This window comes from Bombus pyrosoma, linkage group LG5, assembly GCF_014825855.1.
Source record: "Bombus pyrosoma isolate SC7728 linkage group LG5, ASM1482585v1, whole genome shotgun sequence".
Lineage (NCBI taxonomy): Eukaryota > Metazoa > Arthropoda > Insecta > Hymenoptera > Apidae > Bombus > Bombus pyrosoma.
In genome coordinates this window covers 7,058,471-7,084,971 of record NC_057774.1, presented here as the reverse complement: position 1 = coordinate 7,084,971, position 26,501 = coordinate 7,058,471, and the positions used below count along the sequence as shown (strand labels likewise).

The 26,501-nt window shown below is 34.1% G+C and overlaps 4 protein-coding genes across 8 annotated transcripts; 1 reads left to right on the top strand and 3 right to left on the bottom strand.

Annotated features, from left to right (window-relative positions):
* Window positions 1-15: 15 nt before the first annotated feature.
* On the bottom strand, window positions 16-4,088 carry LOC122567667 (A disintegrin and metalloproteinase with thrombospondin motifs 2). Its single transcript, XM_043726472.1, has 4 exons — window positions 3,174-4,088; window positions 2,702-2,911; window positions 1,855-2,633; window positions 16-1,710 (listed from the first exon to the last, which is right to left on the bottom strand). Exons 1-4 carry the CDS (start codon window positions 3,288-3,290, stop codon window positions 531-533), a joined length of 2,286 nt encoding a protein of 761 aa, XP_043582407.1. The 5' UTR covers window positions 3,291-4,088; the 3' UTR covers window positions 16-530.
* A 144-nt stretch (window positions 4,089-4,232) lies between these two features.
* LOC122567651 (histone-lysine N-methyltransferase, H3 lysine-79 specific) lies at window positions 4,233-13,911 on the bottom strand. 4 transcript variants are annotated; one of them, XM_043726430.1, is made up of 12 exons: window positions 13,132-13,911; window positions 12,054-12,233; window positions 11,654-11,980; window positions 11,295-11,562; window positions 10,548-11,223; window positions 9,993-10,464; window positions 9,265-9,888; window positions 8,776-9,203; window positions 8,459-8,692; window positions 8,125-8,375; window positions 6,977-7,018; window positions 4,233-6,556 (listed from the first exon to the last, which is right to left on the bottom strand). In XM_043726430.1, the coding sequence occupies exons 1-12, from the start codon at window positions 13,207-13,209 to the stop codon at window positions 6,096-6,098; spliced, it is 4,041 nt and encodes a 1,346-aa protein (XP_043582365.1). In that variant the 5' UTR covers window positions 13,210-13,911; the 3' UTR covers window positions 4,233-6,095. The 4 variants fall into 4 exon arrangements, 3 of the variants coding, with proteins under 3 accessions (XP_043582365.1, XP_043582367.1, XP_043582366.1); XM_043726432.1 differs by having other exon boundaries at window positions 13,042-13,152; XR_006316859.1 differs by lacking the exon at window positions 6,977-7,018 and adding an exon at window positions 7,413-7,561 and having other exon boundaries at window positions 6,419-6,556.
* A 364-nt stretch (window positions 13,912-14,275) lies between these two features.
* Window positions 14,276-16,779, top strand: LOC122567660 (bifunctional arginine demethylase and lysyl-hydroxylase PSR). The gene is made up of 6 exons (XM_043726460.1): window positions 14,276-14,638; window positions 15,108-15,313; window positions 15,384-15,666; window positions 15,807-16,162; window positions 16,254-16,486; window positions 16,617-16,779. Exons 1-6 carry the CDS (start codon window positions 14,566-14,568, stop codon window positions 16,642-16,644), a joined length of 1,179 nt encoding a protein of 392 aa, XP_043582395.1. The 5' UTR covers window positions 14,276-14,565; the 3' UTR covers window positions 16,645-16,779.
* A 205-nt stretch (window positions 16,780-16,984) lies between these two features.
* On the bottom strand, window positions 16,985-26,427 carry LOC122567650 (kinesin-like protein KIF21A). 2 transcript variants are annotated; one of them, XM_043726428.1, is made up of 16 exons: window positions 26,004-26,426; window positions 24,402-24,786; window positions 23,814-24,260; window positions 23,628-23,736; window positions 23,334-23,537; window positions 22,928-23,229; window positions 22,580-22,823; window positions 21,606-22,507; window positions 21,195-21,541; window positions 20,930-21,118; window positions 20,738-20,857; window positions 19,492-19,660; window positions 19,328-19,433; window positions 18,668-19,222; window positions 18,311-18,578; window positions 16,985-17,280 (listed from the first exon to the last, which is right to left on the bottom strand). In XM_043726428.1, the coding sequence occupies exons 1-16, from the start codon at window positions 26,036-26,038 to the stop codon at window positions 17,202-17,204; spliced, it is 4,461 nt and encodes a 1,486-aa protein (XP_043582363.1). In that variant the 5' UTR covers window positions 26,039-26,426; the 3' UTR covers window positions 16,985-17,201. The 2 variants fall into 2 exon arrangements, with proteins under 2 accessions (XP_043582363.1, XP_043582364.1); XM_043726429.1 differs by lacking the exon at window positions 16,985-17,280 and adding an exon at window positions 17,287-18,100 and having other exon boundaries at window positions 26,004-26,427.
* Window positions 26,428-26,501: the final 74 nt, after the last annotated feature.

The window sequence follows — 26,501 nt, the reverse complement described above, 5'->3', positions numbered from 1 at the left end:
GGCCTGAGATACTTTCACATACAACTGCGTAGTGAAACAGTAGAATTTCTGTGTAAATATGCATATACATATATATTCACGTATGAGGTTTACACCCTTCATTTTCCTACATGTGTTTCTCATACCTACATACATATGTATATTGGTGTATAATTTATTGGTATATTTATATTTATACTGCATTATATAAAGTAGAGAATACGATTGAATAATAATGAGAAGTTAAAACAAGTAGAAACCGCAAAAATATATGTATGAACACTTTGCTTTTAATATTAATAATTCAAATTCTCTTAGAAATTTTTCTTTTTCTTTCTTTTTTTATCGATCTTTTTTACATCAATCAGTAATTAGACTTGATATCGTTATCTTATCAATCACCTATGTTAAAGATTGACATGATAAAGAAATACTTTAATAACTATAATTTATAAAAATTAGATGAAGGTACTGAAATCAATAAAAAATACTTAACAAAAATAAATAAAAGAGTTAGACAAAATGAAAAATCCATCAGAAAATTATTTCTGTTATTCTCTTATCCGATACGATGACTCAAAGGAAGTTTCCTCCGTTGGTTTCATCAGTTCTACGTAATCTTTATCGATCCACTCGTCCTCGTCTGGCGGAAACCCAATACCGTACGACAAGGAAGTCAAGAGGGGCAACCCGTCAGGGCCCAGGTTCAAATACTTAATCACCTGATTGTCAAGACGAAGCCTTCCGGCGTGTGCATTTTGAGGGCCGAACTCAATGTCGTCGTTCCTCTGCCGATCATTTTGCAGCGTTTTATCGAAACGAATACTCTCTGGTAGACAGTGGTGCTGGCGACAAAAATAATTTTGTCCCTCCTCGACATGACACCATGTCCCATCTGGAAAGTATGGGTCAAGGCCAAGGTCGTTTAATTCCACGCGCGGCGTGTAATAAGATGCTATGTCTTTTCGCCGACAGAATATAGCGCAGGCCATCCATGGCCTTTCGCGTTCGTGCGGCGCTTGTAGCCCGCCACCCTTCGCATCCAATTCTGGCAATCTTTCGCTGAACTCTCCGCACCTCAGTGCCGCGAACTCGCTCATGCTCTTGCGCTTCTTCTTGCATAGATTATCGTCTTTGCAAAGAACTACGTCATAGTGCAATCCTTGGCAACCGGTTTCTGTGTTCTTTGGCATTGGCCTGTCGCAGTATCGTCGTCTAGTTTGAGCGCCGGTCGATTTCATCAAGCATCCACTTTTACAGGACCCTGTTTTCCATTCACTCCATCCTCCCTGTTGAATAAAATCGGGGTACATTTGTAGGGCGTTTTTACATTCACCACCGCGGCACTCTTTGCCTGGTGCACAGTAAGTTCCATCTAGAGCAGGTCCAGCGAAATAGTATCCGTTTCTATGCGGAGTCTTACATTGTAGCGACTCGCAGACTTTATACAACGTGGCTACAGTAGCGTCTTTATCGCGGAGAAGCATTTCACATTGTCTTTTAGCGGTCCATTCTCTGCCTGGTAGATTGAAGAACTTGTTGTGGTCCAATCGACTGTTTATAGGTGAAGTTGGCCTGTCTTTCAGACAGGGTTTCGTATATGGAAGATTTTGAACCACATCGCGACTGCATTCTGACCAAGCGGTCTCGCCATTGATACTTCTACTAGGAGACATTATGTAGCCATCCTTTGGACACGTGTTTCCAGTCGAATCGTGATGCATCCCTAAACTTTTTAGGAGAGAATCATTAATCAATGTTATCCAGATATTTCTTCTTAACATTTTTGTAGGAAAATATCGTTTAAGTTCGTTCGTGTTAAGAGATTTCGAAAATTAGAGAAGAGAACTAGACTAAGAGAACGAATGAACTTACTTATGTCCGATTTCATGAGCTGCTATATAAACAGACGTGAACCCTGCCGATGGAAATGGTTTTCCAAATTGATTCGTCGCGCCTAACTCAGCAATAACGCAAGAATATTGTTTGATGCACAATCCACCTACTACTGCCAGACCCATAGTGGCACTATTTTTTTGCCCAGCCTCCATAACATAGAAATCCAAACCAGAAACGTACAAACCCATGTCCCAATGATTAGGATGAAATTCATCCTCCGGATTCTCCTTCATCGCGTAATTGCAAAAAGAATCCAATAATTTTCCTCGTTCGCCATCGTGATGCGGTAGAACACGTGGCTGTTTTTGCATAATGTCCAATCTAACGAGGGAAATATCGATTGCAATTCCTAAACTCGGATGATGATAAATTGCCTGTACACCGTTTATGTAAGCTAATAGCATGTCGATGATCTTCTCGTCGTTTTTATCAAAAAATGGTGAAAAGATATTGTAGCCAGTCTCGTCAAAGAACAATGCCAATTCTAACGTCAAAGCATCGTTTATGTTATTTCTGTTGACATTTTCAAGTGGTTCTCTGATCTCATTTCCATCTGTTAAATAATTATGAAGTTGAGTAGAATAATCTGAATCATCTTCGAAAAACGTGAAAGAACTGTAAGTTCTTCTGACGATATGAGGCTCTCCCAACATTTCTGAACGTCGTCGTATGTAATGATCATGGAAAAATGAGATATCCTGACTCTGAAGCGGTGTAATCTCTAATGTGGTGTTCTTTAGAAAAATGAGACCATGCTGTGATAAAAAAGCGTTTGTTTTACGAAATGTCTTTCTTTCTAATGTTTCGGAATCTCAATACTGACCACACCATGCTCTCCACAAAGACTCACTGCCGCGGAACTAAAATCATCTCGATGAAGGTAATGACACGAGATTGGTTTACTAAGCTCTAACTCTTCCATGATATCTGTATCGCTGTGCTTCCAAATTTTAAATTGAGGTGCTGTGATTTTATCGTTTCTGTGTAACATTAGTTCAACCGATTGGTCGAACGCTTTGAAGCTTAGAGGCATCTGTAATTTATCGATGAAGTAACTTATAACGCAGAATGATGTTAGCTTTATAGAAGGAATACTATTAATTTAATAAACTATATTAATAAAATTATTTTACTATAAAACTTATTTTGAAAATGTCGCGTTTTTTAATTTGCGTATCGCATGCAAATTACAAAAAGGCAAGTGTTGACTTTAATCCAATGCGCATACAGTGAACGTGCAAATTTTGTAAATTATATACGTATATAAAAATAAAGATGTTGCAATAGATAACTACCTCTGCGCTATCTTCCGCATTCCATAATGGTAATGAAACAATTTCAATATCCTGCATGTTTCGAGCGTAAGCTAATCGGAATAAAAGCAATAGAACAGTTTCTAATACGAAGGCCATGGTGCACGTTATAAAATTCAAGTTCAAGTACACAGAAGAGCGACAAACTCGTTCTTATATACGCGTGTGAGTGCACGGGCTGCGAAACCCGTATATCGTTTATCTTTTGCAAAAGCATAATATATATACAATACGAGATGCATGCTGGCACCTGTATTGCCAATGTCATTGACACTGAGATTTGAATGAATTATGTAATAATAATGTAGGAGTTCTACGTGAATGTTCATCGAGGTGCATAGGAAACGGAATTCATAGGAAGTTGATAACTTTTTTTTTTTTGTCGTAAATACCGTTTTCTATATAACTTACATGTATACATTAAATGATAGTACAGAATATACAGTTTCTTTTTCTTTTTTAATGAACGTGATAATAGCATTGTCAATGGAACGATTAAAGATTTAATAAATTAAGATAAAAATGTGGTATATTTCAATGCATTGGTTACTCGATGTACAAAACAGATACTGTATGAAATATAATCTGTTCAGGTAGAACTTTGTACTTTGTTGCATTATATCTACAGATACTGTTTACATCTGTTTCTCGGTTCTATAAAATCGTGTTATGATCATTTCTTGTGTATATATGTATATTTCAACCATTGTTCGCTCACGCAGCAAATCAATGAATTACCCTAACAAACTTACTAACGTGTCCTTTCGTTTACAACAAAAGTGTGTATTATTGCATAGATAACAATTAACATAATCAGGCAACATCGTAATAAATTTCTTTTACCCCCATTGATATACGCTTAAAAATGCATTTACCATTCTATACTGTTTTCCTCTCTTATTACCTCAACAAAATGGTAACAATACAACATCGGCATTATTTTCATTTTATCACCATTCCTTAAGTTTCGTTTTGTTCTTCTTCTTTTATTACTGCAGTGATAAATCACGCAAATGGAAGGTAGGAATGAAAGAGAAAATATGCTTGTTACAAAAACCTTAGTATTAAAATATTTCAATAGAAACAATAAATAATAATAATGATCAATAATAAAATTAAAGAAGTTTTTCGGCAGTGTATATAACATGCTAAACTTGGCAGGTGCCTACATCGTTATTTAATTATATCGTACTAATGTATAAGAGGATTATTAAATAATTTGATAACTAATTACAATCATGTACGAGGAGCGGTCGATTTTCTTCTAAACTCCCTTTTCTTTTCTTTTTTCTTACATTTCAATTGTTGACAGTTACTCGGTTGTTTCTTTCCCTCGTTTTTACAAACTTTCTGCTATATTTATGACACAATGACTAAAAAATCTTTTATACAATGTAGATGCGCGTATTTTTTAAAAGGTACGTCGCATTTTATTTACAAATCGAATCTCGTATTCGCCAGCGAGATTATTTCAAGTCTGATCAAACTCTGCTGGGAAAATTTCTTTATTTAAACTCTCGTGGAGAGGTCGTTCTTTGGATTATTTTGCACAATCTTAAAAATCAGTGGCTAAATTTGTGCCAAAAAAAGAAACAAAAACAAAAAAGAAAGATGAGTTAGATTTAACTTCCGGTTAGTGAAATGACTATTCTTCGCTGTCTGTCGTCATATCCGTTTATGAGCAACAGTGAACACTTCGATAACTGCATCCTCCGGAAACAATTGGGGGATACAGAGCTGCGTATAAAATATGCAGCGAATATTTGCTACGAACACACATAGGTTTTGGTAGCTTCTTTTCTTCCCTTTTTGTGAGCTAGTTACGTTAGCTACGACGCCCATAATATATGGTAGATTTTTTACACAGCACTTTTCTTTAACTTACTACATTTTATATGTGATAGTCACATACCATAATTATAGACGAATCCATTTACAAATTGTTTAACTTCTCCTTTTCTTTTTTTTTTACGGAATATAATCTCTATGGTATTAGCATATATTTTATGAAGGCAAACACATTCTCACCGTATGTCCATATATCAAATCGACAATGATTATCTTCTAAATTGTTTTTTTTCTTTCATCAAAAAATGTAGTAGTTAATATTAACTTCAAATGCTTATCAGTGAGTAATGTATAACAGCGTCTTTGACGTTCTTCGGTACTTCGCGTTTTAATATACGCGTGCGTATACGACTAAATATTAAATAGATTTTACTATCGAAATGTAGCATTCCGAAAAAATTTCATAGTACTTTTAGCCTTGTGATCAAGGTCTCCGTTAAATAAATAAATATTTGGATGAAATATATAAAAGGCAAATTATAGAAGATCTCACTTCATTGTGTCATTTCTTATTCTTTAGTCCAAAGGAAAAAAATAATTAAAGAAGGAAAATTTTTAAGTCGAATACAAGTACCACAACTTGTAGCTGAGTCACAAAAAGTGTCTTATACTGCAACAATATACATGTATGTTCCAAAATAATTTAGAATTGTCTTAAACGCTACATTACGAAGAACAAAAAGGAAAGCAGAAAATAATATTTCTACTATGAAACGAAATAATACACGAATAAAACTCTATTTATCTGAATCCACGTAGAAACAAACAGTTCATATAACTGCAGTTCACTGACTCTTCCTACTACCTACGATTTCATTCAAATAATATGACGTCATACTCATGGATAAATAGAACGTAAATAAAACTCGGTTACATAGAATCGCTAAATAAAGCTTCGTTGCAAAGATGGTGTTCGATAAATGGAGTTTTATTAGATCTGTAACTAAAGAAAGATAGACTTGCATTCAACTTATTTCTGTCAATCAAACCATAAGGTACAACCCGTTAAAAAGCTTAACATACTAGCTTATGAAGACACGCTGTATAAAAAATTGATTAAGATTGTTCGTCATTCGAAGGCCATTGTCCTGAATGATTCCAATCCCAATCCTTGCCTTTAGGACGAAACTTACTGGTACTTCCAGAGTTGTTCCAATCTCTATGAAAAAATTTTTTCTTAAAATGGTGTCGTTCCGGATCTGGATGACGTTGATATTTTAGAGGCACCGAAGATGTGCTACTGCTACTACTGCTGTTACTGCTCGTACTACTACTGTTGGAGGGATTCGGTGGGCGAGGACTGGTCGGTGAAGGTGTACGTGGAGGTCCCAGTGCTTCATCTGGCGACGGAATCACCGGTGGAGGTCCCGTCACCGTGCTGTCCGACCCTAAACCGCTGTCAGGACTTGTATTTACTCCCTCTGTAGATCTTCTTCGCTTGTCCAGCTCCGTCGACGCGAATGCAACCAGTCTATCAAATCCAGAACTGATACGATCTTGCCAATCTGCTTCTCCGTCTGTAAAATGAACTCCACTTAGATGCACTGCTTACACGCTCTAAGACGGTACAACGTATTTTCATAAAAATAAGCCAATAACCCTTTTCAATAATCGTACAGTAAGGTAGATATTTGTATAATTGTAATTGTTACTTTGTCATTCCTTATATGCACTATGCACATACGTGTTAGATCATAGTTATTGTGTAATAAAATGATTCTATTGGTAAAATAGTATATTATCTGTATTGTGTATGGAGATAGTAAATATTATTTTGAAGATAGTGTATAAGAAGTAGTACTGCTTGAAATATAGTTGTCAATAGAGATAAATACTACGATGTAAATGTTCATCATGTAGTTAGTAAATGTCATTTGTTTTATTTTTGTTATGCAAATAAAAAATAAAATATGTGCGATATTTATCATGTACAGTACCTTGTAAAATCCACTTCATCTTTTCTTGTACAACGCATATAACTACTCAATGAAAGAAACACTACATTAATCGCATTTTATATATTATGCTATCATGCAGAAAAGCATGCACCAAAAATTACAAAAACCCATCAACTAAAGATACAGTATTTTTATATAAATCTAACATGCTTCATCTGTTCTTAAGTTCCTTGTTATGCATAAGTAGGCTGTAAATTGTGAAATAACCTTTATTATTCTTTTTACCAAAAAAATTTCTTGAGTCTGGCTTATTTTCATGGAAAATTTATTATATTATATAGAAAATATGTCTAATATTTATATAATATAAAAAATATATAAGAAAACTAAAAATCTAAATTTGCATTTTATCGAATGGCTGTAATAACACTAATATAAAAAAGGAATTTTGGACAACTCCTGTGGGATAACTCACCAGCAACCACGAACCAACCCACAGGCAGCCGTACTTTTTGATTTCTCCCTCTGAATGTGTCTCAATCTCTAATAAAACAAGCTTCAAGGGTTGTGAGTGAGATTGAGTATGTGACAGACAGATCTAACCAACAAACAGCTACAGTGCATCTAACAAATACAGCAAACAACAACAAAAATAAATATAAATAAAGATCAAGTACCAGCTCCATGAGATAGGGGAAACCATAGACAATGATTGTAAACCATTAGTGCATAAAAAAACTAATAAAAGGTGCATAGCGGAAACTAATAAGATAGTGTCTTAAAAAAGATAAAGCAAGGTGTTTAGAGTGTAGATTCTGTATAGTAAAGATTTAGAGTATTGATGAGTAGAGCAAATACACTTTGTGTACAGTAAAGTCAAAATGCTAATTGTGGAATGTAAAAGCGAAATATATTTGCATTAATTTCAAGATATTTTTTTCTATTCTGTTGCTGGATTGGTAACTTGTATTGCTATTTTATATTGCTGTGATCACATCGTAAAAATTAGTTTTTAGTATTTAGAAATATTTCAAGATTTCAAATATACTCATATTTTTCCTTACAGCCAGTGTGAAAAGCATATTTTAAAACTTGGATATATACATTCCAAAGCATTTCCTACTCTAATACTTTGAGAGAATGCATAATAGAAGGAGTAAAATTGAAATATAGAACGTTCGGCTCACCGTCATCGCCAATACCGTTTCGTTGTCTCTGCGTTGTCATTTGGGGCTCATCGACTAGCGGCGTGGACGTATTAGAATGTGGTTCCACGAGAGGACTCAATGGCGCTCCGCTTGTGCTTACTGATGATACTACTGCCTCCGTTTTTAGTGACATCGAAGGTTGTGACTGACAAATGGCTGTCACCATACCATTTGTTGTTGTACTGCCATTACTGTTGCTACTGGTTGCATATCGAGGATATGGTTGAAATCTATTACACCAGAAATATATGGGTCAAATCACTTTTCCTAACACAAAAGAAAGGAAAAGGAAAACTAAATAAAATTCTAATACCTTCTATTTGTAGTCAGTATTGACTCGGCTTTTGTGTTGTGATTATTTAAAATACGAGCATGTAAAGATGCAGCTAATCCTTCTACTGGCAAAAGCTCGCCGTTTGATGTTGCCTGTGATGTATGTAATGATGGTGGTGGATGGGCCTGTGTGAGTGACTGAGAAGGATTGTCAGAGAAATACGATTCATGATAAGGTTTGATATCTGCACGAGGTAACTGGACTGGTGTGTATCTAAATAAGGAAAAATGAATTATAAAATGGAGCTTCTAATTTATAAGAACACAATTACTGCTAGAAAACGTATAATATAATACCTTTGTGGTTGTGTTACTGGAGTAAATAACACAGATGATCTTGAAGTAGTAGTAGGAGTACATGTCGAAATGGCAGAAGAAGTTGGAGCGTAACTTGCTACGTGCGCTAGAGTTGACAAGCCAGCATCACCTTCTGCACTAGCTGGTCTACTGATAGGAGAATATACATTTTCTGGCCTTACAATTGCGCTCATATCAACAGCAGCATTTATTATAGATTGATTGGAAATTTCTAGCGTTCTCTCTATTTCTCCACTGACCAAATCACCAATTGTTCTAGTGCCGAGCAATCCATTTCCTCCTGTTACAATACGATTATCATGACTCGATTGCCTCGAGTCGATTGTTGGCCTATCAGATGGTGTTAAATGAGAGGAAAGACGTTCTTGAGAGAGGTGACGACGAAGTGCTAACTTCGCAGGTGAAACCTATGGAAAAGTGGTTTACATATTACATAAAATAATTGAGATAAAATTATTATAATATTACCTGTGTATAATCAGGAGTAGAAACATTTTGTGGCAATGCAATACGTTTTCTATCTTGCTCAGTCTGATTTTGTAATTGCACCTGTAGTTGCATTTGTTGTTGCTTATTTCTATTTTGTTGATCTTCATTTAAAACACTCGTAATGATACTCTTTAACCTATCTTCGAAATTTGCAACCCTAGGAGGTTCCTGAGTTCTATTTGTTGTCTCCTTATTATTTATTTGCGATTGTGAGGATGAAATGGATGGTGAAGTAGTAGAAAAACTGAGAGATGCTTGTGGCAGTCTGGTTCTAGAATTAGTACTGGTACTAGTATTTTGTCTGTTTAATATTCGGCCAGCTTCTATTTGTCTGCCGGTTTCCAAGATCTTTTGCGCCAATATTTCTGGATTATTTTCCTGTATTTTCCCAATATCAGGAACATCAGGCCATTCTTGCGATCTAGAACGTCCTTCTCTATTTTTTCGTGACGATCCGCTCTTTCCATTTTGCTGCTGATGATGATGTTGACTTTGCGAGTGTTTAGAACCTAGTGCCTCTCTTTGTTGCTGAGCTATTGCAGCAACTTGTTTTTCATTACTTGCTCTTTCCAGAACATTTAGTTCATGTTCCAATTTGGACACCTGTAAATTTATTAGGACTCAATTTATGTATTTAAACATTTGTTTGTATTTAATTATAGTATATTTTTTAGTAATAAAAATGATGATAAGAACATTCTACCAACCTGACAATGTAATCTTTTACGTTGAGACAAAGTTGCAGAAATTTCTTTCAATATGTAATCCTGAGTAAGTGGTTGTGATGGATTTGATATGCCATTCGTATTTGTGAGACTACTATACTTTTCTTGTAATTCTTGATGTCTAAGCGCAGTTAATCTCGATTGTTCATTTTCCATAGATGCAACCTGGGCCTGTAGCTTACTTGCTTTAGCTTGCAACTGTTTATGTCTAAGAACTATCTCCTTAGCCTTTGCAAGTAAATCTCCAGGCGATGTCGCATTTATACCTAACTCGGTCATTCTTGCTTTTAAAAGTGCTACACTATCATCAATTAATACCTTTATTTGTTTTTCTAATTGCGCCGCTCTCGATTGTAACTTTGAATTTCTTTCTCTTTCTTTTGCAATATCTGTATTGACTGATACTCTGTACGAAGGAGTTCTCATTGATTCTAACATGAGCATAAATTGGTCCCTGCGTACGAAAATGTATTTGTATAAAGAAATACGTATACAAACAGCATACATATATGTATATTTTACAGAAAGCAAAGATACCTGTACAAGTCCAAAAGTATCTGTAATGCGTACGGAGTGGCGGACGGAGCAGGTGGTATACTAAGTTCTTCATGCACAGAGGTGGAATGTGACTGTAATGAAAGTGATAATGAAGACAGCTGTTGATCCACACAACCAGGCGCGGGCGGTGGTTTCTTTCCCAAAGCTTGTGGAGATGTACTCAGTAATGTTTGGCTATGCAGTAAGTCCAAACCAGAAATATTAATTGCTTTCTTGGGCTTTGATTTCTTCACGCCTCTTCCCCTCTGTCTGCCTCTAGCTGGAGGTCTTATACCATTTGATTTTCTATTTAGTTTTCTACGGATCTTATTTGATTGCCGACGATTTTTAATGTTATTCTCATCTGCATCAGAATCGCTATTCGTTCCTTGTTGCTCCGAATGATTCGGGCTTTCTAACTGCCTCGAAAGATCCCGTTTAGCTCTATCGCCTCTCTCACCTCTATTTGTAACCTTATTATTATTGTTGGCAGTGTTATTTATCACAGAATCAGAATTTTCATCGCCACCTTGCTTGTTATTCTTTAAGCGGTGGAAATAACGTTCTAACTTAGTACGATCAATTACATGTAAATAATAAGACACCGGTTTACCAGTCCACGAGACAGAACCCTTTAGTGGTGACATCTCTGACACATGCATTATTGTACCAATATCTGTAAATAAGAAGGATATGTTTGTGACGCTGCACGTATATTGCGTCTTTTATAAAAATATGATGTATTACCACTGAGATTTCTATCCGTTATGCGAAAGTTGAGGGGACAAAATGATTTTGACGATACGATTCGTGCTCCATCCCGTAAATCAGCAAATCGTTCTTTCAGTTGATGATCCACCGTTGGACCGAATGCAAAATTATTAACAAACACTATCGTAGCTCCAGTAATGCTTTCACGATGTTCATCAGCTAAAAAATCGCCTTTTACCAAACGATATTCACCGCATCTTTTCCCATACCAATTCAACCATTTACGAAAGTTTACTTCCATACTCTAATATTTGACAAAAATAAGACTTGTACAGATAATATTAATTATTAATTCAACAGTACCGTCTCCAAAATATCTTAAAGAAGTAATGTACCTGTGCATATCTTGATGGTACATCAGCTCTTTCAACTCCAATACAAATTTTGCATAAAGTTGCTGCAGCCATTTGAAGAACCACTTGTCCAACTCCAGATCCCAAGTCAACAAATACATCATCTTCTGTTACATCAATTTGATCAATCATTTGACACACAAGTTCATAACTTGTTTCCCCATACACTTCTGGTGAAAATGGCTCGTACTGATTTAATTTGTCTGGTTCCACTACTGCTTGATTATATGTTTGCTGAAGTATATGCCTAAGTAAACCTCGACTAGGTCTTTTATTCAATCTTTGAGATGGTAAACTAGTGCCTTTCTCCTGTGTCAAATTATGCTCAATTATTACGAATAAATTATGGATTTAATTAAATATAACTAATTATTTTACTTACCAGTTGAACTAAACTATCAATTGCTCTATTAAATTTGTCACATAAATTTTTCATACTTTCATAATCTCTTGTGTCATAATCACATAAAATGTTATTTTCTAATGGTAGCTTTAGATCTGGCAAATCCTCACAAACCCATCTCATTGTTTCAACAACATCAAGTGCACCATCATGACGATCCTATAATTAATTAATAAAATTCATTTGATTCTCTCTCAAATATATAATTTTCATAAACATTATGTAAAATTCTGTTTTATCTTTTCCTTTTTTAATAAACTTATTCAGTAACTTAAACATAAATATAAAAATATTTTTTATCTGTCAATATTTTCCAACTTTAAAATTTATGCCCTAAATATATTTTATAAAACCATATACAAAAGAATATACAGGAAATAGAGGATATGTTATATTCTAATGAAGATTTATAGCCTGCAATAAGGATGACCTCCTATTTGAGATTTCCTAATGTCATAAATCAGTATCCTTTGATTTATGACTCTAATACAAATGTTTTTAAATGTATTTAAACAAATAAATGTCTTTACAAATTAAAGTCAATAAAATAATCATTATAACATAAAAATTATATCACTACATTTGTAATTTAACACAGATAACTTATAATTTATGACAATATCCATATTTCATTATTATCTTTATTTACAATAAAGAAACGATTAACCTACAATAAATAATTTATACAAGGAATTTAAAGGAAACTATTTTGTTTGGAAAAACCAAAGAACCATTATTTTTTTCTCTACATGCATACGTACACAGAGTATACAGTGAACAATTAAAAACCTCATATATAATAACAAATAATTACAAATAATTACACGATGTAGAGAACATTACACGATCTTTCCGACAGAGTAAAATAAACGTGACAACGAGATGAAATAAAGGTGGGAAAAAATCGCGTAGTGCGGTACATATACGATCAGCTGTGAGAGTGAGGGATAAAAGACAGGTCACGTACCAGCATTTTATGTATTTCCAACAATATCACGTAGTATTTCCCAGAGATAGAACAATCACAAGTACGTAATTAGGAGGGTCCACTACTCACAGATCCGGATCCGGAGGTGAGGGGCCATTGATAGACGATCGGTTCTGCTCCGGCTGGCGAGTGCAGGCGCAGCTCCATTTTAGCAGGCCCGTCGTCCTCGTCCCCGTCGTCGTCGCCTTCCACTTCTTTAGTAAGTCGTTTCTTTCGAAAGCCCAGCTCAGGATCGTGTGTGACGTAACCACTTGGATTAACCGTTCGGTGGAGGATCGTGGTCGCTCGTCCTCCCCGCACTAGGACACTACCACCACGTAGACGACGCTCGCGGATCCCCCCGCTCCGCGGTTACATCGCCGGACATGAAAAGACACGAAGGGCCACCTCCAGCGACCGTCAATCCACGAGGACAATCGTTAGCCCGAAAGGCAAGCATCCAACATTCGACGCGACGATGGGAAGGACGAAATGGAGCACGCCAAAACGGCCACCGAAAGGAACACGGAACACGAGGCGCACAACAGAAAAACACTGACAGACTATTGTGCTACTCGAGAAACAGCGGTTTGGGGGGGGATGACGACATCAAAACATGGCGTCATGTCTCTTCCTTCTACCGTATCGTGCTCGTGCGGCAGCACATCCGGGTGTTCCGCGCTAACTTACTTTACTGCGCATGCGCCTCTGGAACCGTTGAACTTTCGACCGCGGATACAACTTTCTTGTTGTGTTGTTATTATTTCACATTTTTTTTCAATGTCACTTTATTCATTTTACATTTGCAAGGAAATAAACTCAGTAGAGATGAATTTCCGTCTGTTAATGAAATTAATCAGACCACCAGAGCAGATTGTTTTTTATATTATATATGTATGCTATAATATAAGGAGTTAATAACGAATTGACGATTAGAAAAATTCAATTTACTGAATAAAGTTTGGGATGTGATATACATATAATGTTTAGGGCCGTTATTCCTTTTAGTATATATAATAATGTTTCGTTTTAAATAAGAGGATAATCTATATACATGGTTACGTATATATGAGAGCGAAAGTTACGATATCGATACTTCTAGAAGCGCAATTACATTTACGGGATGACCTATTGATAGAACATGGTATTTGTCACGTAGGCAGTCCACACAAGAATCAGCGCCTCTGTAGATAATGTACAGAACTTTAGTTCTGCTATTTAAGGTCATCATGTTGAGTAGTAAAGTCAAAGATGTACTGGACGCCGGATGTACATTTGAAAAAATTGTGTAACATGAGATCAAAATAAAAAGAACATATACTTAATAAAATATTAACAAGAAAGTTGTACTAAATGTTCCATATACTTGTGAAAATATCTACCGAGGTTTTGATTCACCTTACGGAGTTTATGCGAACTAAAAAGTACAGTTACCACTGAATGACGTGTTGCACATATTTTTTGATTGTAAATTGTAAATATATTAAAACTAGGTTAATTAGGTAACACAATAAACGTGTAGCCATGTCGGACGAATTGAAATTAGATCACCGTGCGAAAAAAAGGATCAAAGAGGTTAAAAGGAAAGCTAGACCAGGTAAACATGTCATAACCTAATTTTATAACCTATACGTTGACGTGATATGGGCGTAAATTACTTTTAACAAACAATTATTCTTGACGAATTATTTTATATTGCTAGTATGACTAGAAGTAATTGAGACACCGTTTGTCTTCTTGTGACGCTCGTCGTTATAAACAGAATTTGGATATGTGATACAAGACCGAACTATCTTTGCCGACCTTGGATGATGTAACTCCAAATTTCCTGAAAGTATTGCGATAATAATATAATATAATGCACTTATACGTAAATAGTTTACCGTTTAAATTGCTGTATAAACATTAAATATAATAAATTATATAGTGTCAGTAATATATACAGATCTTAATAAACCTTCATTGTTTACATAATATATTTTATTATTTTTATATTATTCAAACGTTTCATTTTTTCAAAAATCGTTCCTGTTCTTTTCTTTACAATAGTTCAATGTTTCTTCTAGAACTTGGTGATAAGGCTGCTTGGATCCAACATGGCTATAGTAAAAAATTTGAATCGTTTTGGAATTTCATTGACAATGTGGATCGTATTGATGAATCTAAAGTATCTACAGAGGAATTTATAGAAAAATATGAGAAACCTTACAAACCTGTGATAATACAAGGTGTTCAAAATGGTTGGAAAGCCCAGTATAAATGGACTATAGAGGTACATGTTTTTTAAATTAATTACAAAATATATTATTATCTATGACTAATAATTCTCTATTAAAATGCAGAGATTAGTAAAAAAATACAGAAATCAAAAGTTTAAATGTGGTGAAGACAATGAAGGATATAGTGTAAAAATGAAGATGAAATATTATGTACGCTATATGCTTAATAATGAAGATGATTCACCTTTGTATATCTTTGATAGTTCCTTTGGTGAACATCCTAGACGAAAAAAATTACTAGAGGATTATGTTATTCCTAAATATTTCCGTGATGATTTGTTTCAATATGCTGGAGAACATAGAAGACCGCCGTATCGTTGGTTTGTTATGGGACCTGCTAGGTCTGGTAAGTATTTTAATTACTTTCATAAAATCATAAAAAATTACAGTAATAATATTACCTGCTTTAAAAGATATCTATATAAATAACTGCTTTATCTAAACAATTATTTTAGACTACGTTATGAATAAGTAATGTGAATACAGGTACAGGCATACACATAGATCCATTAGGAACAAGTGCCTGGAATGCACTGATTTCTGGACATAAAAGGTGGTGTTTATTTCCTACACATACTCCGCGAGAACTTCTTAAGGTATCCGCGGCTGAGGGTGGTAAACAAAGAGATGAAGCTATTACATGGTTTTCTGTTATTTATCCACGTACAAAATTGCCTACCTGGCCACAAGATTGTTTGCCAATAGAGATTTTACAAAATCCTGGTGAAACTGTTTTTGTTCCTGGCGGTTGGTGGCATGTTGTTTTAAATCTTGATGAAACTATAGCAGTTACTCAAAATTTCTGTTCCCGTACGAATTTTCCAGTAGTGTGGCATAAAACAGTAAGAATTTATGTATAAAACAATGAATTCACAATAAAATAATATACATGCTGTATAATAATATACGTATGTTTTAATAATTTTGCTATAGGTACGGGGGAGACCAAAATTATCACGTAAATGGTTAAAAGTACTCAGGGATAAAGAACCAGAATTAGCAGCATTAGCTGAAACTATAGATGTAAAAGAAGATACAGGTGTTGCCAGTGATTCTTCTAGTGGTTCTTCAAGTAGTTCTTCAAGTACTAGTAGTAGTAGTCAATCAGAAGACAGTGCAGATGACAGTGGTCAAGAATCATTGACAACACATAAAAAGAAAAAAAGGTAGGAACTTGTTGTTTTATTATATGTAGTTTTCGGACTGAAAGAAAACCACATTTAATATTATTATTAGTCCATTTATTTTTTGTAATTATAAGTATAATAAGATATAATACTGTTTTTAAATTTTTAGAAGAAAACTAAATAACAGCCAACCCTGACAATATCAAGCATATGGGACCTACAGAGACCTCAGACTGTACAGTATTAACCAACAATTGTTTGTACTAAGAATAAATATTATAATTATTACGACCTTCATGTTCATAATAAAATAAATGCTAGATAATACCAAATTTGTTCTTATTAAGTAAATTTGTTTAAATACTATACTTAATCCACGATAATGCACTTAATTTTTGCTGAATCAATTTTTTTAATAATACATCTTTGGACTTCATATTTCTATATACTATAGAATCGTTTTGTTATTTAAAAATTACATTTATAAATTTTATACATGTGTTAAATGCTTATATCCATTAAGGCAGTACACGTAAAACTTGTTATAAAATATTTAAAGTGTCAAACACATCATACATATATGATCTCAAACATAAAATATCGAAATTAACACATCAGCAGGCAATAGTCAGGTGCATTATCATTACAAATCCTCGAATTAATTATCCATTGTGTTATAAATTAATACAAATTAACAAATAAATAAAAAAATATAATTACAAAATAAATACAACATTTCCAATGAGTGCATGTATTAGCTTTTCAATGAGTTGCTTCTCTGGAAAGTTCTTGCATCTCTCTTATAGTAGCTCCACAGCCTCACTGTTGCATCACTTCATGTCGACATCATATTGCATGCACCATATTGGAGTGTAAATAACATAGAAGCAAAGTAATACAAGAAATTAAATTAAATTTTCATATTCGTTAACTTATACAAGTCAATGATTATGACAAGTATTATTTTCTACTACAACTTCATTCAAACAAACAAATGTTTTACATAGAATACATTCATAACTGCAACCACACTATTAATGACAAATTTTTGCTAAAAACTTGCATAAATACTTTCAAAAAGCAATACACACAGCTTTGATAGAAACGAATGAGAATTGATCGGTAAAAGAAATATGAAATTTTAAAGAAATATCATTAAGTTATTCTTTCATGTTCAATAACTAATCTACCATGTAATATCAATAAACAATTTTACAGAAATTTAAAGCGCATTTCCGATTTTCATTACATTCGATGGTAATTACATATCAAAGCGTTTGAGGCAGAAAATTAAAATTACTATTATTTTATGATTTATTTTTTCATTGTATGGAATAATAATTTCGAAATTATAATAAACAAGTATGTAGGTGCGTAAGCAAACGAACTGTTGTCCGTTTTTTTTATAAATATTTACCAGCTGAAAAGTTAAAATTTTATCAAATAAAATTCATGGTATGTATTTATGATAAACATGTCCACACACTTTTATAAAACAGCTGAGTGGACAAGCATGCGCATTACCACATCAACGAATTATAAATGCAAAGGAATATTATGCAGCAAAATAGTAAAATAAGTTAAAGGGAAACTGTGGAAATAGACATGGATAATGAGGAATCGGGAATACGCCACAGCTTCACCTCTCCAGAGCTGCAATCAACATTTTAGATGTTATTCCATTCAAGAAAGTTGTGTCAAGTACTGAACCCGAGCAAATATTTCAACGTAAAATAATTTATCTAATCAAGTCCTCAAAGTTAATTTAGAATAATGTAAAATTTTTATGTTATTGCAGCTTATATTTCCAATATGCTTCGGGTCAGTTTAAGTATGAGCAACAATACAAAAATGCATACTTACTTGCTTGCAGTAAAAACGTGTTGCTGATTAGTTGTTACAGCATTGATAGCAGTACCGTGTGCTCGAACTTCTCCTATTGGAATACATTCTGCTTGATCCTTTGGTACAGACCAGGCTTTTAAAACACCCCCTCTGCATCCAGATATCATTATAGATCCATTATTAATCATACACAAACCCAAGATCCAATCTTTGTGAGCATTATTTAATGATTGAACTAATTCCATTCTGCTCAAATCCCATCGTTTAATACACATATCCCTTGATCCTAAAAAAAGTTTATTATAAATTTTAAAAATATCTCGAATGTATTAAAGGTGATAATGATGTTAGAAACTTGATTTTAAAAATACTTGCCAGAAAACAATGTCGATTCGTAAGTTGTCAAACATTGAACACCATCATAATGTGGAGGTGCCAGACTGACCGATTGCCCAGATGCATTTGGTTCAACAAGAGATATCAGATGATCTTTGCTACCTGTTATCACCCTTCCATCATCTGCGACAGCTAAACACATTACTGCTGCCGTATGTGGTGTACTTAATCTTCCAGTGTGTGTTAATTTACGGAGATCCCATACTCTGACTTTATCGCTAGACGCGGTATATAATTCTTGCTCATCTATACTGAGCACTAAATCATTGATAGTTGTTTCACCAACAGGAACTTGAAGTACTCTAGATGGAGTTGATAATGCGAGTGGTCCACTTTGAGCTTGACCAGATGAAAATAAAGTTTTCACGCAGCTGTTTCCTGTACGCAAATCCCAAACTTTTACATATGCTGAAGAAACACTGAATAATAAATTATGCATTGGTGAATATTTCACCGCTACGACATTGTTCGGATGACCACTTAATGTGAGATTCTCTATTCCTGTCCCTAAATCCCATACTTTGACAGTTCGATCTAAAAATTTTATATATAATTAATGTATAAAGAGTATTAAGAGAGAAAGAGAGAGAAATGTAGGATACTTTTAAAGATGTTAAATATTTGTTTTACATCTGATACCTTTTGAACCACTGAAGAGCAAATCAGAAGTTACACATATAGTCAGTACTGCTTTGCTATGTCCTTCGGCAACGTGAGTGCATTGCAAAACAGCTCGTGGCTGTGTCTGAAAACAATATATATCATGTACAACTAATAGAATACAGCATTCATACTATATTTACCTTGCCTTGATATTGAGAAATAATTCCTTTCATAGGTTGTGGATCTGTAGATGTTGGTTGTCTACTTGCAGTTAGTCTAGAGAAAACGTTTTCTTCTCGACTATTGAACCGTCGGTACGTAGTCGGAGATCCAGGAGGTGATGACACATCTGTATGTGCTACTTGTTCCCTAGTTGAGGGTTTGTTATGTTAGCGTGTTAGTTAGCCGGAAATCTTGTCAATTTTAATCCGAGGTATGCTATATTGGCTCAATACAATATGGATCATGCAAGTGCATTATTATAAGATATAATTGTAAATTGATTTTAATATAATTAGTAACAGTGTTGCTGAATTATAAGTATATTAATCTGTATAACATTAAATATATTACAGTATAAGAAAATATTACACATTGACACTTGGAAAATAAAAACTGTAATAATAAATGGTCAATTTATGAGAAAACTGTAATTAATGCACATCATGATTCATTACAGAAAATGTTTAAGGAAATTTAAACAAAAAACAAAACAAAGAATGATCCACCAAGGGGCTTTTTAAAAGTATTTTCATAGAACAGTGTACCTTAAGTGTTTGTGCTTTTATTTATTAATTGACATGTATACAAAATAGCTGCTTACATATATACAAATTCGTGATCCTTTTGCGAAACAATGTGTTTTATACAAATAGAAAATTTTGCGACATTTATACATATTTATATTAAAGAGAGATAGAAATGTATATAATACATTGAATAAATTGTTTGGCATTAAAACAATCTTAATAAGGTACCTGTAGTAAGAACAATAAATAAAATGTTATTATTACCAAATTTCCCGAAAACTAACGAATTTTCAAATGCATTTCGTATTAGATAGAAAATTTTGTACAAATTGTATCTTCTTGCCTAATGCAACAATTTGTATGTTAGTAATCTTATTTTGTAAATTATTAACGTAAACAAAATGTGAAAAAAACAAAATATAGAATCAAAAGAAATAATTTTTAATAAAGTTAATTCCCTTAATACATACTTTCTTGTGTTTATAACAAAAGAAATTATGTCACTGGCACACCTTCTCTGGCTATAGTTCAAACAAAATTAAAATCTCATGATGAAAATATTAATAAATGCACTTTTCGAGAATGATACAGATCTTTTTAAGAAAAAAATTTAACCAGTAGTGCATGAAACAAGGCGTCAAGACAAAGATATACAAAGAATATAAAAATTAGGACGTGCTGCAGGATTATCACTCACATGGAGCCTCCACCAGGATGAAGCGGTCGTCGCAGCGGCCTTGGCGATGTACTATCACGTCGACTTAGAGTAGGGGATCCACCACTTATGCTACCATGACTTCTGGTTAAAACCAATCCTCTTACGAAAGAAAAATGTTCATTTTATATTTCTCATTATATGATTAAATTATTGGAGAATAACTGTACTTACTTTAAACTACCAGGTGCACTAGGCACCCTCGTAAGTGGATGATTATGACTTTGATTTTGTTCTTCTGTCTTTAAATTATCTGGATTAGCTTGAACTCCATAAAGGAGCTCTTGAGGTTGTGTAGTCCTTCTGCGTACTTTATTATTACGTTGTTTTTCCTCTCCAACAATAACTTGAGTGTAATTTTCACTAATATTTCAAATTAAATAAATATTACTAATAGATATTGCTAAGACGTGTATGACTTAATAAGTGTATGACTTACTTATCTGGTGATGAACTCCTAGAACTAGGTGGACTATAATTCATAGTACTATGATTATTCGTAAGCGATAAAAGATCTCTGTCTCGCAACACGTGCTCCAATAATTGATGTTGCACATCACTTTCTTGCGCAACTTGATTTAGTCTTGATTCCATGTCTCGGACTTCAAGCTGCTTTTGTGCAGCCACGCAACTTTGCTCGACAGTAAAAGCTAGCATTCTTTGTAATAAATATTGAGCCTCATCTACCGACTGAATCGTTGATATAAGAGCTTCAACACCAGGTTCCCCTTCGCCTTCACCATCTCCCATTTCCATCATATCACGTTGGCATTCAGAGATACTATCCTGTAAAAAATAACTTGAAGAACAAAGCAACATTAACTTCGCTAATATAAGAAAAGAAAGTTACCTGTAGATAGCTAATTTTACTTCTCACATTATCAATTTCTTCATCTATGTCGATTGTGTCACCTCTCGAACTTTCTATAACATTTCTGTGTTTTTGAAGTTTTTCAAGTTCTCTACCTAGTTCTTCTCGTTCCTGAAGAAGTCTTTCCATTTCTCTCTCCGTTTCTGCAGCTGCCTGCTTAGCCAATGCTTGCTTGGCAATGGTTCTTTCAAATGTTTGCCACCTTTGTTTTAATGCTTTCGGGTTAATTGGTTTAGGCGGTGCTCTACCGGCAGCCTTTTGGCTTAGACCTCTGTCTCGTTTTCTTAACGCTGAAACTTCTTCTTGTTTACGTCTAAGAACTACTTCTTTCATTCTTTTATCTGCCTCAAGCGTTCGAATCGTATTTGCATTCTTCCTACTTTCCTTACGCAATTGTGCTATTTCTCTATTACGTCTCAACTCATTTTCTTTATGTCTCTGTGCTTCTTCGCGCATTTTATTCAGAAGTTTTACTTTTGCTCGCTTCATTTCTGCCAGTTCATTTCGAAGCCCTCTTAACCTGTTTTCATTCTGAGATTGACTCTTAAGTAGCCTCGCATGTTCCTTTTTTGCAGATTGCAAAAGTCGTACTTCTTTTTGCATAGCAGAAAGTTTCTTTTCATATTCATCGCGTAATTTTTTCACTTTTTCTGTTGGTGGAATTGGTTGTTGTTGTAATGATTGCAACACCTTATCTCTTTCTTCTTGGGTATTTCTGATACGAGCTTGTAATTGAGCAAGTTTATCTTCGTAATGTTGCTTCATAGTTTGTAAACGTCGTTGAGAAAGTTCAAGTTCTTGTATTAGTCGTTGTTTTACATCAATATCTGACGTTAAAGCTTCCAATTCACGACCCATAGCTGCTTCTTCTTCGTCTTCTTCTACAAAACATTATATTATATACAATTATATATTATATAAATTGTATATATAATTATAATATATATATATACCTTTTCTATCGGAATCATCATCTGAATCATCTTCGCTTACAGAATCCTGCCCTGCTTCTGTATCATCACCTTCTGTTTCATCTCCTGTTTTCCCAGCAATATTGGAAGTATGTCCATGCTGTTCCTTTAATGCAGTTAATGTTTCAATTTCTTTTTGTAGTTCTTTCTTAGCATCATTTAATACTGATGTAGAGTCACTATGAAATATGTATCCAGAATCACCATAGGGATTGGCGGCATTAACCTGTGTAAATTGAAATAACATTAGAAAATCAATTGCTACATAGGTCAATAACATATGTATCTGCTATTACTATATGCCTTACAACTATGTACATGCTATTATACCTGTATTTGACGTTTCTTCAATTGCTGATACATTGCTTCTGCTTCTAAAAGACGAGCTCTTAGTTCTTCTATTTCTTGCAAATATCCTTGTATTAAACTCGTCACTTCAGGATTTTCACCTGTTGATGACAACCATTGACCGGTATCTTTTTCTGCCTGCAGAAGAACATTCTTTGCTGTCAATGCTTCAACTGTTTCTGAAAGGGCTTTTACTCTAGTACGAAGACTCTGTAATTCACTGTTCAACATTTGATTTTCATGCCAAGCATCGTTTATACCATCTTCACCAACAACTCTTTTTCCTAATAAAAAATAAATAACAAATTAAAATTTTTACTTTTCATAATAAATATGATATGTTATAAAAACCAATTCTCCATATCCATATAATATTTTATATATTTACCTTGCCTATATTCCATTAATTCTAATTGAAGCTGCTGTATTTCTCTTCTAAGAGAAGCAATTGTTCTTGAACTCTTATCTTGATTAATTGTAACTTTATTCTTTATGTTCCTTGCTCTGTTTGCATACTTCAGAGTACTTAAAGTTTCCATAAAATCTCTATCACTTGGTGATACACAGGCTATCATAACAGTTTGACTGTTACCTACAACCATTGTACATAAATATTTATTGATAAATTGATATAATTAGAATAAAAGTATATATTTTATAAATATATTTATGATTCTATTACCTCCTAGTGAATCTTGAAGCAGCCTTGTTAGCTTTGAATCTCTGTATGGTACATGTAAAGCTCTTTTCGTCTTATCGCCAAGTGCAGAAATTACATTACCTAAAGCCAACTATAATGCAAAAAATAATTGTTCTGATGGTGATTACAATATTCTGTAGTTCTCCTTTAAAATTGTCAATACATTACCAATCCACAATTTATAGAAATCCCTTCTTTTGCTCTATCTCCAGTAGCACCAGTTCTTTTTAGCCTTTCTGATCCAGCTAAATCTACAAAATGAAATTTTGCAGTTAAAGTTTCAAATTCACCAGCAGGTTCAGAGCCACTTGTATCGACATCAGCATCTGGATCTTCAACTTTTACATATCTTTGCTGCTTTATATATAGTGTAAATATTGCATGTGATCTTGATGACTGGGTATTCATTTGGGTAGATCCAGTTGTACGTGACAATGCTCCTAATCTTAAATACTCCAATGCTTCCTCTGGACTAGTAACAATTCGTGGTTCTACTCCAGCTAAATGAATATTGCCCGAGGGATCTTCATGAATACGAGCACCACCCCTAGGACCACCAGGTCCTAGTAAATCTTTTAAGTCCTCATTATACAATTCCAAAAATTGTGCAGTAACCTATTATAACACATAAAGAAAACAATTTATATAGAAGAAACATTTTATCTTATGAGATATTAAATTTCACTCATAAGTAGAATAATTTATTTCAGTGAAGTAACATAGATTAGAATTGTATACAAAAATTTCTTTGCAAACCTTAAATTCCGGAGGCATTTGTGCACGTTCTCTAGCCTGCTGTTGTTTTTCCGCAATACCATTGAACAGGTGTCTAATAGCTCTTGGAATAATTCCAACTACAGCTTCACCTACTTCCACATCAAATCCAGTACCCATAGTATATGTTTTGCCAGACCCAGTTTGACCATATGCAAGAACAGTTGCATTATATCCATCTAATGCACCTTCTACCAAACGTGCAACACATGTTTCATGAATTGTGCTTTGTCCAACACCAGTATCAAAAACATAGTCATATGTAAAGGCCTTGTCTGGTCCAAGAAAGACTTGGGGTTCTCCTGGAGGTACTTGAGTACAAATTCTACACATGTCAATTACTTCACGTGCTACTTGAGGCCTTATTCTGTGATTAATAACAATAAGTTATGAATTACCGATATTTCTTAATATTTCGATAGAAGAAAATTAAATATTAAAGATGAAAAAGAAAAAGTACAAATGATTTTTATTTTTCATACATAAATTACGTTTAATCAATTCGTATTCGTATTCATATATAATGTATTACATTGTAGTCACATTTAATGTGTTATAATCAACATCATCGTACACAACGTATCAGCTGTTACTGTAATAAAAATCCCGCGCGATGGTAAGAAGAAATATATACGACAAAATGCATGAAGAATGCAGCTAAAGAACAATTTGAAAATCTTCAAATAAGGAAAGGACCAGATGGATAAAGGTAGGAATGACTAATATAAACAATTGGAAATTGAATAAATTATGAAGAAACGAAGAAAATATGGTGGGGGAGGAAAAATTCATTCATCAGAAATCGAGATGCATATTCGTCGTTCGTTATACAACCGGTAATAAAGCCTACGACCTACGCATCCAATTCTTTAAAAGGAGATATTATGCGATTTAAGTACGCAATGCAGTACTGCGTAAAAAAGAATGCTGACGGCATTTCAATTATAAAATAACTTCATCGAAAAATAACAGGGAGATTTGGAAGATAAAAACGAAAAATATTAATGACAAATATCGCATTTACATATCGTTATGTGTTTGTTAATAAAATAAATAATTTTAAAGAAGTGAATAAAAAATTAAGGATATTAAGAAACATATGAATATGTCGATAGTTAATTCGTGTAACTGTTTTAGTAAGGATATTCGGAGAAATCTGTAATCATGTTGAAACGGTCTAAATAGAGGAATTTTCTAAAATCGTGAAAGTGTAACAGGAATCAATGCCTTTCGCAATTCTAATTGTTGGATTCGTAACAATGGATCCCAAGTGAAAGAAAAAATACATATCTATAGCAATAGATAAGATACACCGGGAAAGAATATATAATGACAATACGCGTAAATCACGGAAACATTGGAAAAGTACAGTATTTTTTACAGCAAAATTTTTACGTTTTGAATTCGAATAATACCTCCCGCGAATCTTACAGTTATTATTAACTGTATCACATCGGTGATATAAGCTGTCACCGCGTACGTCATTTTAGTAGCTTAGTTTGCGACAATGTAGCCTACTTGACAGAGTGTCTTCCACAAAAACAATTTGATGAATTGATGTTTTAATAGAAAACCTGGACTTACCGTACGGCAACGCGTACACTCGTATCATCAGACATCTCGATATTGAATATTGTGCAACTCTTTAGGATGTGAAAGCAGAAAGAACAAAATCTCACTGGAGAAATCAACGAGAAATTGGTGCGATTAGGCCGAAACTATTAGGCGACTAGGGGCTATAATTTTTCGATACGCAGATATACTGAATGCGCACGCGTTATTAGATGCGGCGACCGTGAAAATTCCGCATTTTTCGTCGTGGACGCGCGCACAGACAATTGTGAAATCCACTCAAACATTTCTCATAACGAAAGAAAAATCTCTACGCTAGTCGCGTCGACCCAAGGACTGTACAGATCTTGGATTGAAATCATACGTGACAGACATCTTTGATTCTTTATGGCATAAACCAATTATGTAGCACCATCTGTTGACAATTCTCGTAACTGTTAACGATTCTCTGTCATTCGGAAATTATATTACATATATCATTTGTTGGTAAGTTTTTATTTGTTGTATGCT

What these genes read in the sequence shown, in the direction of transcription:
- LOC122567660 (XM_043726460.1), top strand. Translation starts at nt 14,566, where the DNA reads ATGTCGGACGAATTGAAATTAGATCACCGTGCGAAAAAAAGGATCAAA. An exon ending in TATGGGACCTGCTAGGTCTG is followed by an intron (nt 15,667 to 15,806) that starts GTAAGTATTTTA and finishes ATGTGAATACAG; the next exon opens with GTACAGGCATACACATAGAT. An exon ending in ACACATAAAAAGAAAAAAAG is followed by an intron (nt 16,487 to 16,616) that starts GTAGGAACTTGT and finishes TTAAATTTTTAG; the next exon opens with AAGAAAACTAAATAACAGCC.
- LOC122567650 (XM_043726428.1), bottom strand. Translation starts at nt 26,038, where the DNA reads ATGTCTGATGATACGAGTGTACGCGTTGCCGTACG. An exon ending in AGTGTACGCGTTGCCGTACG is followed by an intron (nt 24,787 to 26,003) that starts GTAAGTCCAGGT and finishes TATTAATCACAG; the next exon opens with AATAAGGCCTCAAGTAGCAC. An exon ending in GTAAAATTAGCTATCTACAG is followed by an intron (nt 21,542 to 21,605) that starts GTAACTTTCTTT and finishes TATTTTTTACAG; the next exon opens with GATAGTATCTCTGAATGCCA.
- LOC122567651 (XM_043726430.1), bottom strand. Translation starts at nt 13,209, where the DNA reads ATGGAGCTGCGCCTGCACTCGCCAGCCGGAGCAGAACCGATCGTCTAT. An exon ending in CCAGTAACACAACCACAAAG is followed by an intron (nt 8,693 to 8,775) that starts GTATTATATTAT and finishes TTCCTTATTTAG; the next exon opens with ATACACACCAGTCCAGTTAC. An exon ending in AAACGGTATTGGCGATGACG is followed by an intron (nt 7,019 to 8,124) that starts GTGAGCCGAACG and finishes TTCATTGAGTAG; the next exon opens with TTATATGCGTTGTACAAGAA.
- LOC122567667 (XM_043726472.1), bottom strand. Translation starts at nt 3,290, where the DNA reads ATGGCCTTCGTATTAGAAACTGTTCTATTGCTTTTATTCCGATTAGCT. An exon ending in ATGCGGAAGATAGCGCAGAG is followed by an intron (nt 2,912 to 3,173) that starts GTAGTTATCTAT and finishes GATAAATTACAG; the next exon opens with ATGCCTCTAAGCTTCAAAGC. An exon ending in TTTGTGGAGAGCATGGTGTG is followed by an intron (nt 2,634 to 2,701) that starts GTCAGTATTGAG and finishes TTTTTATCACAG; the next exon opens with CATGGTCTCATTTTTCTAAA.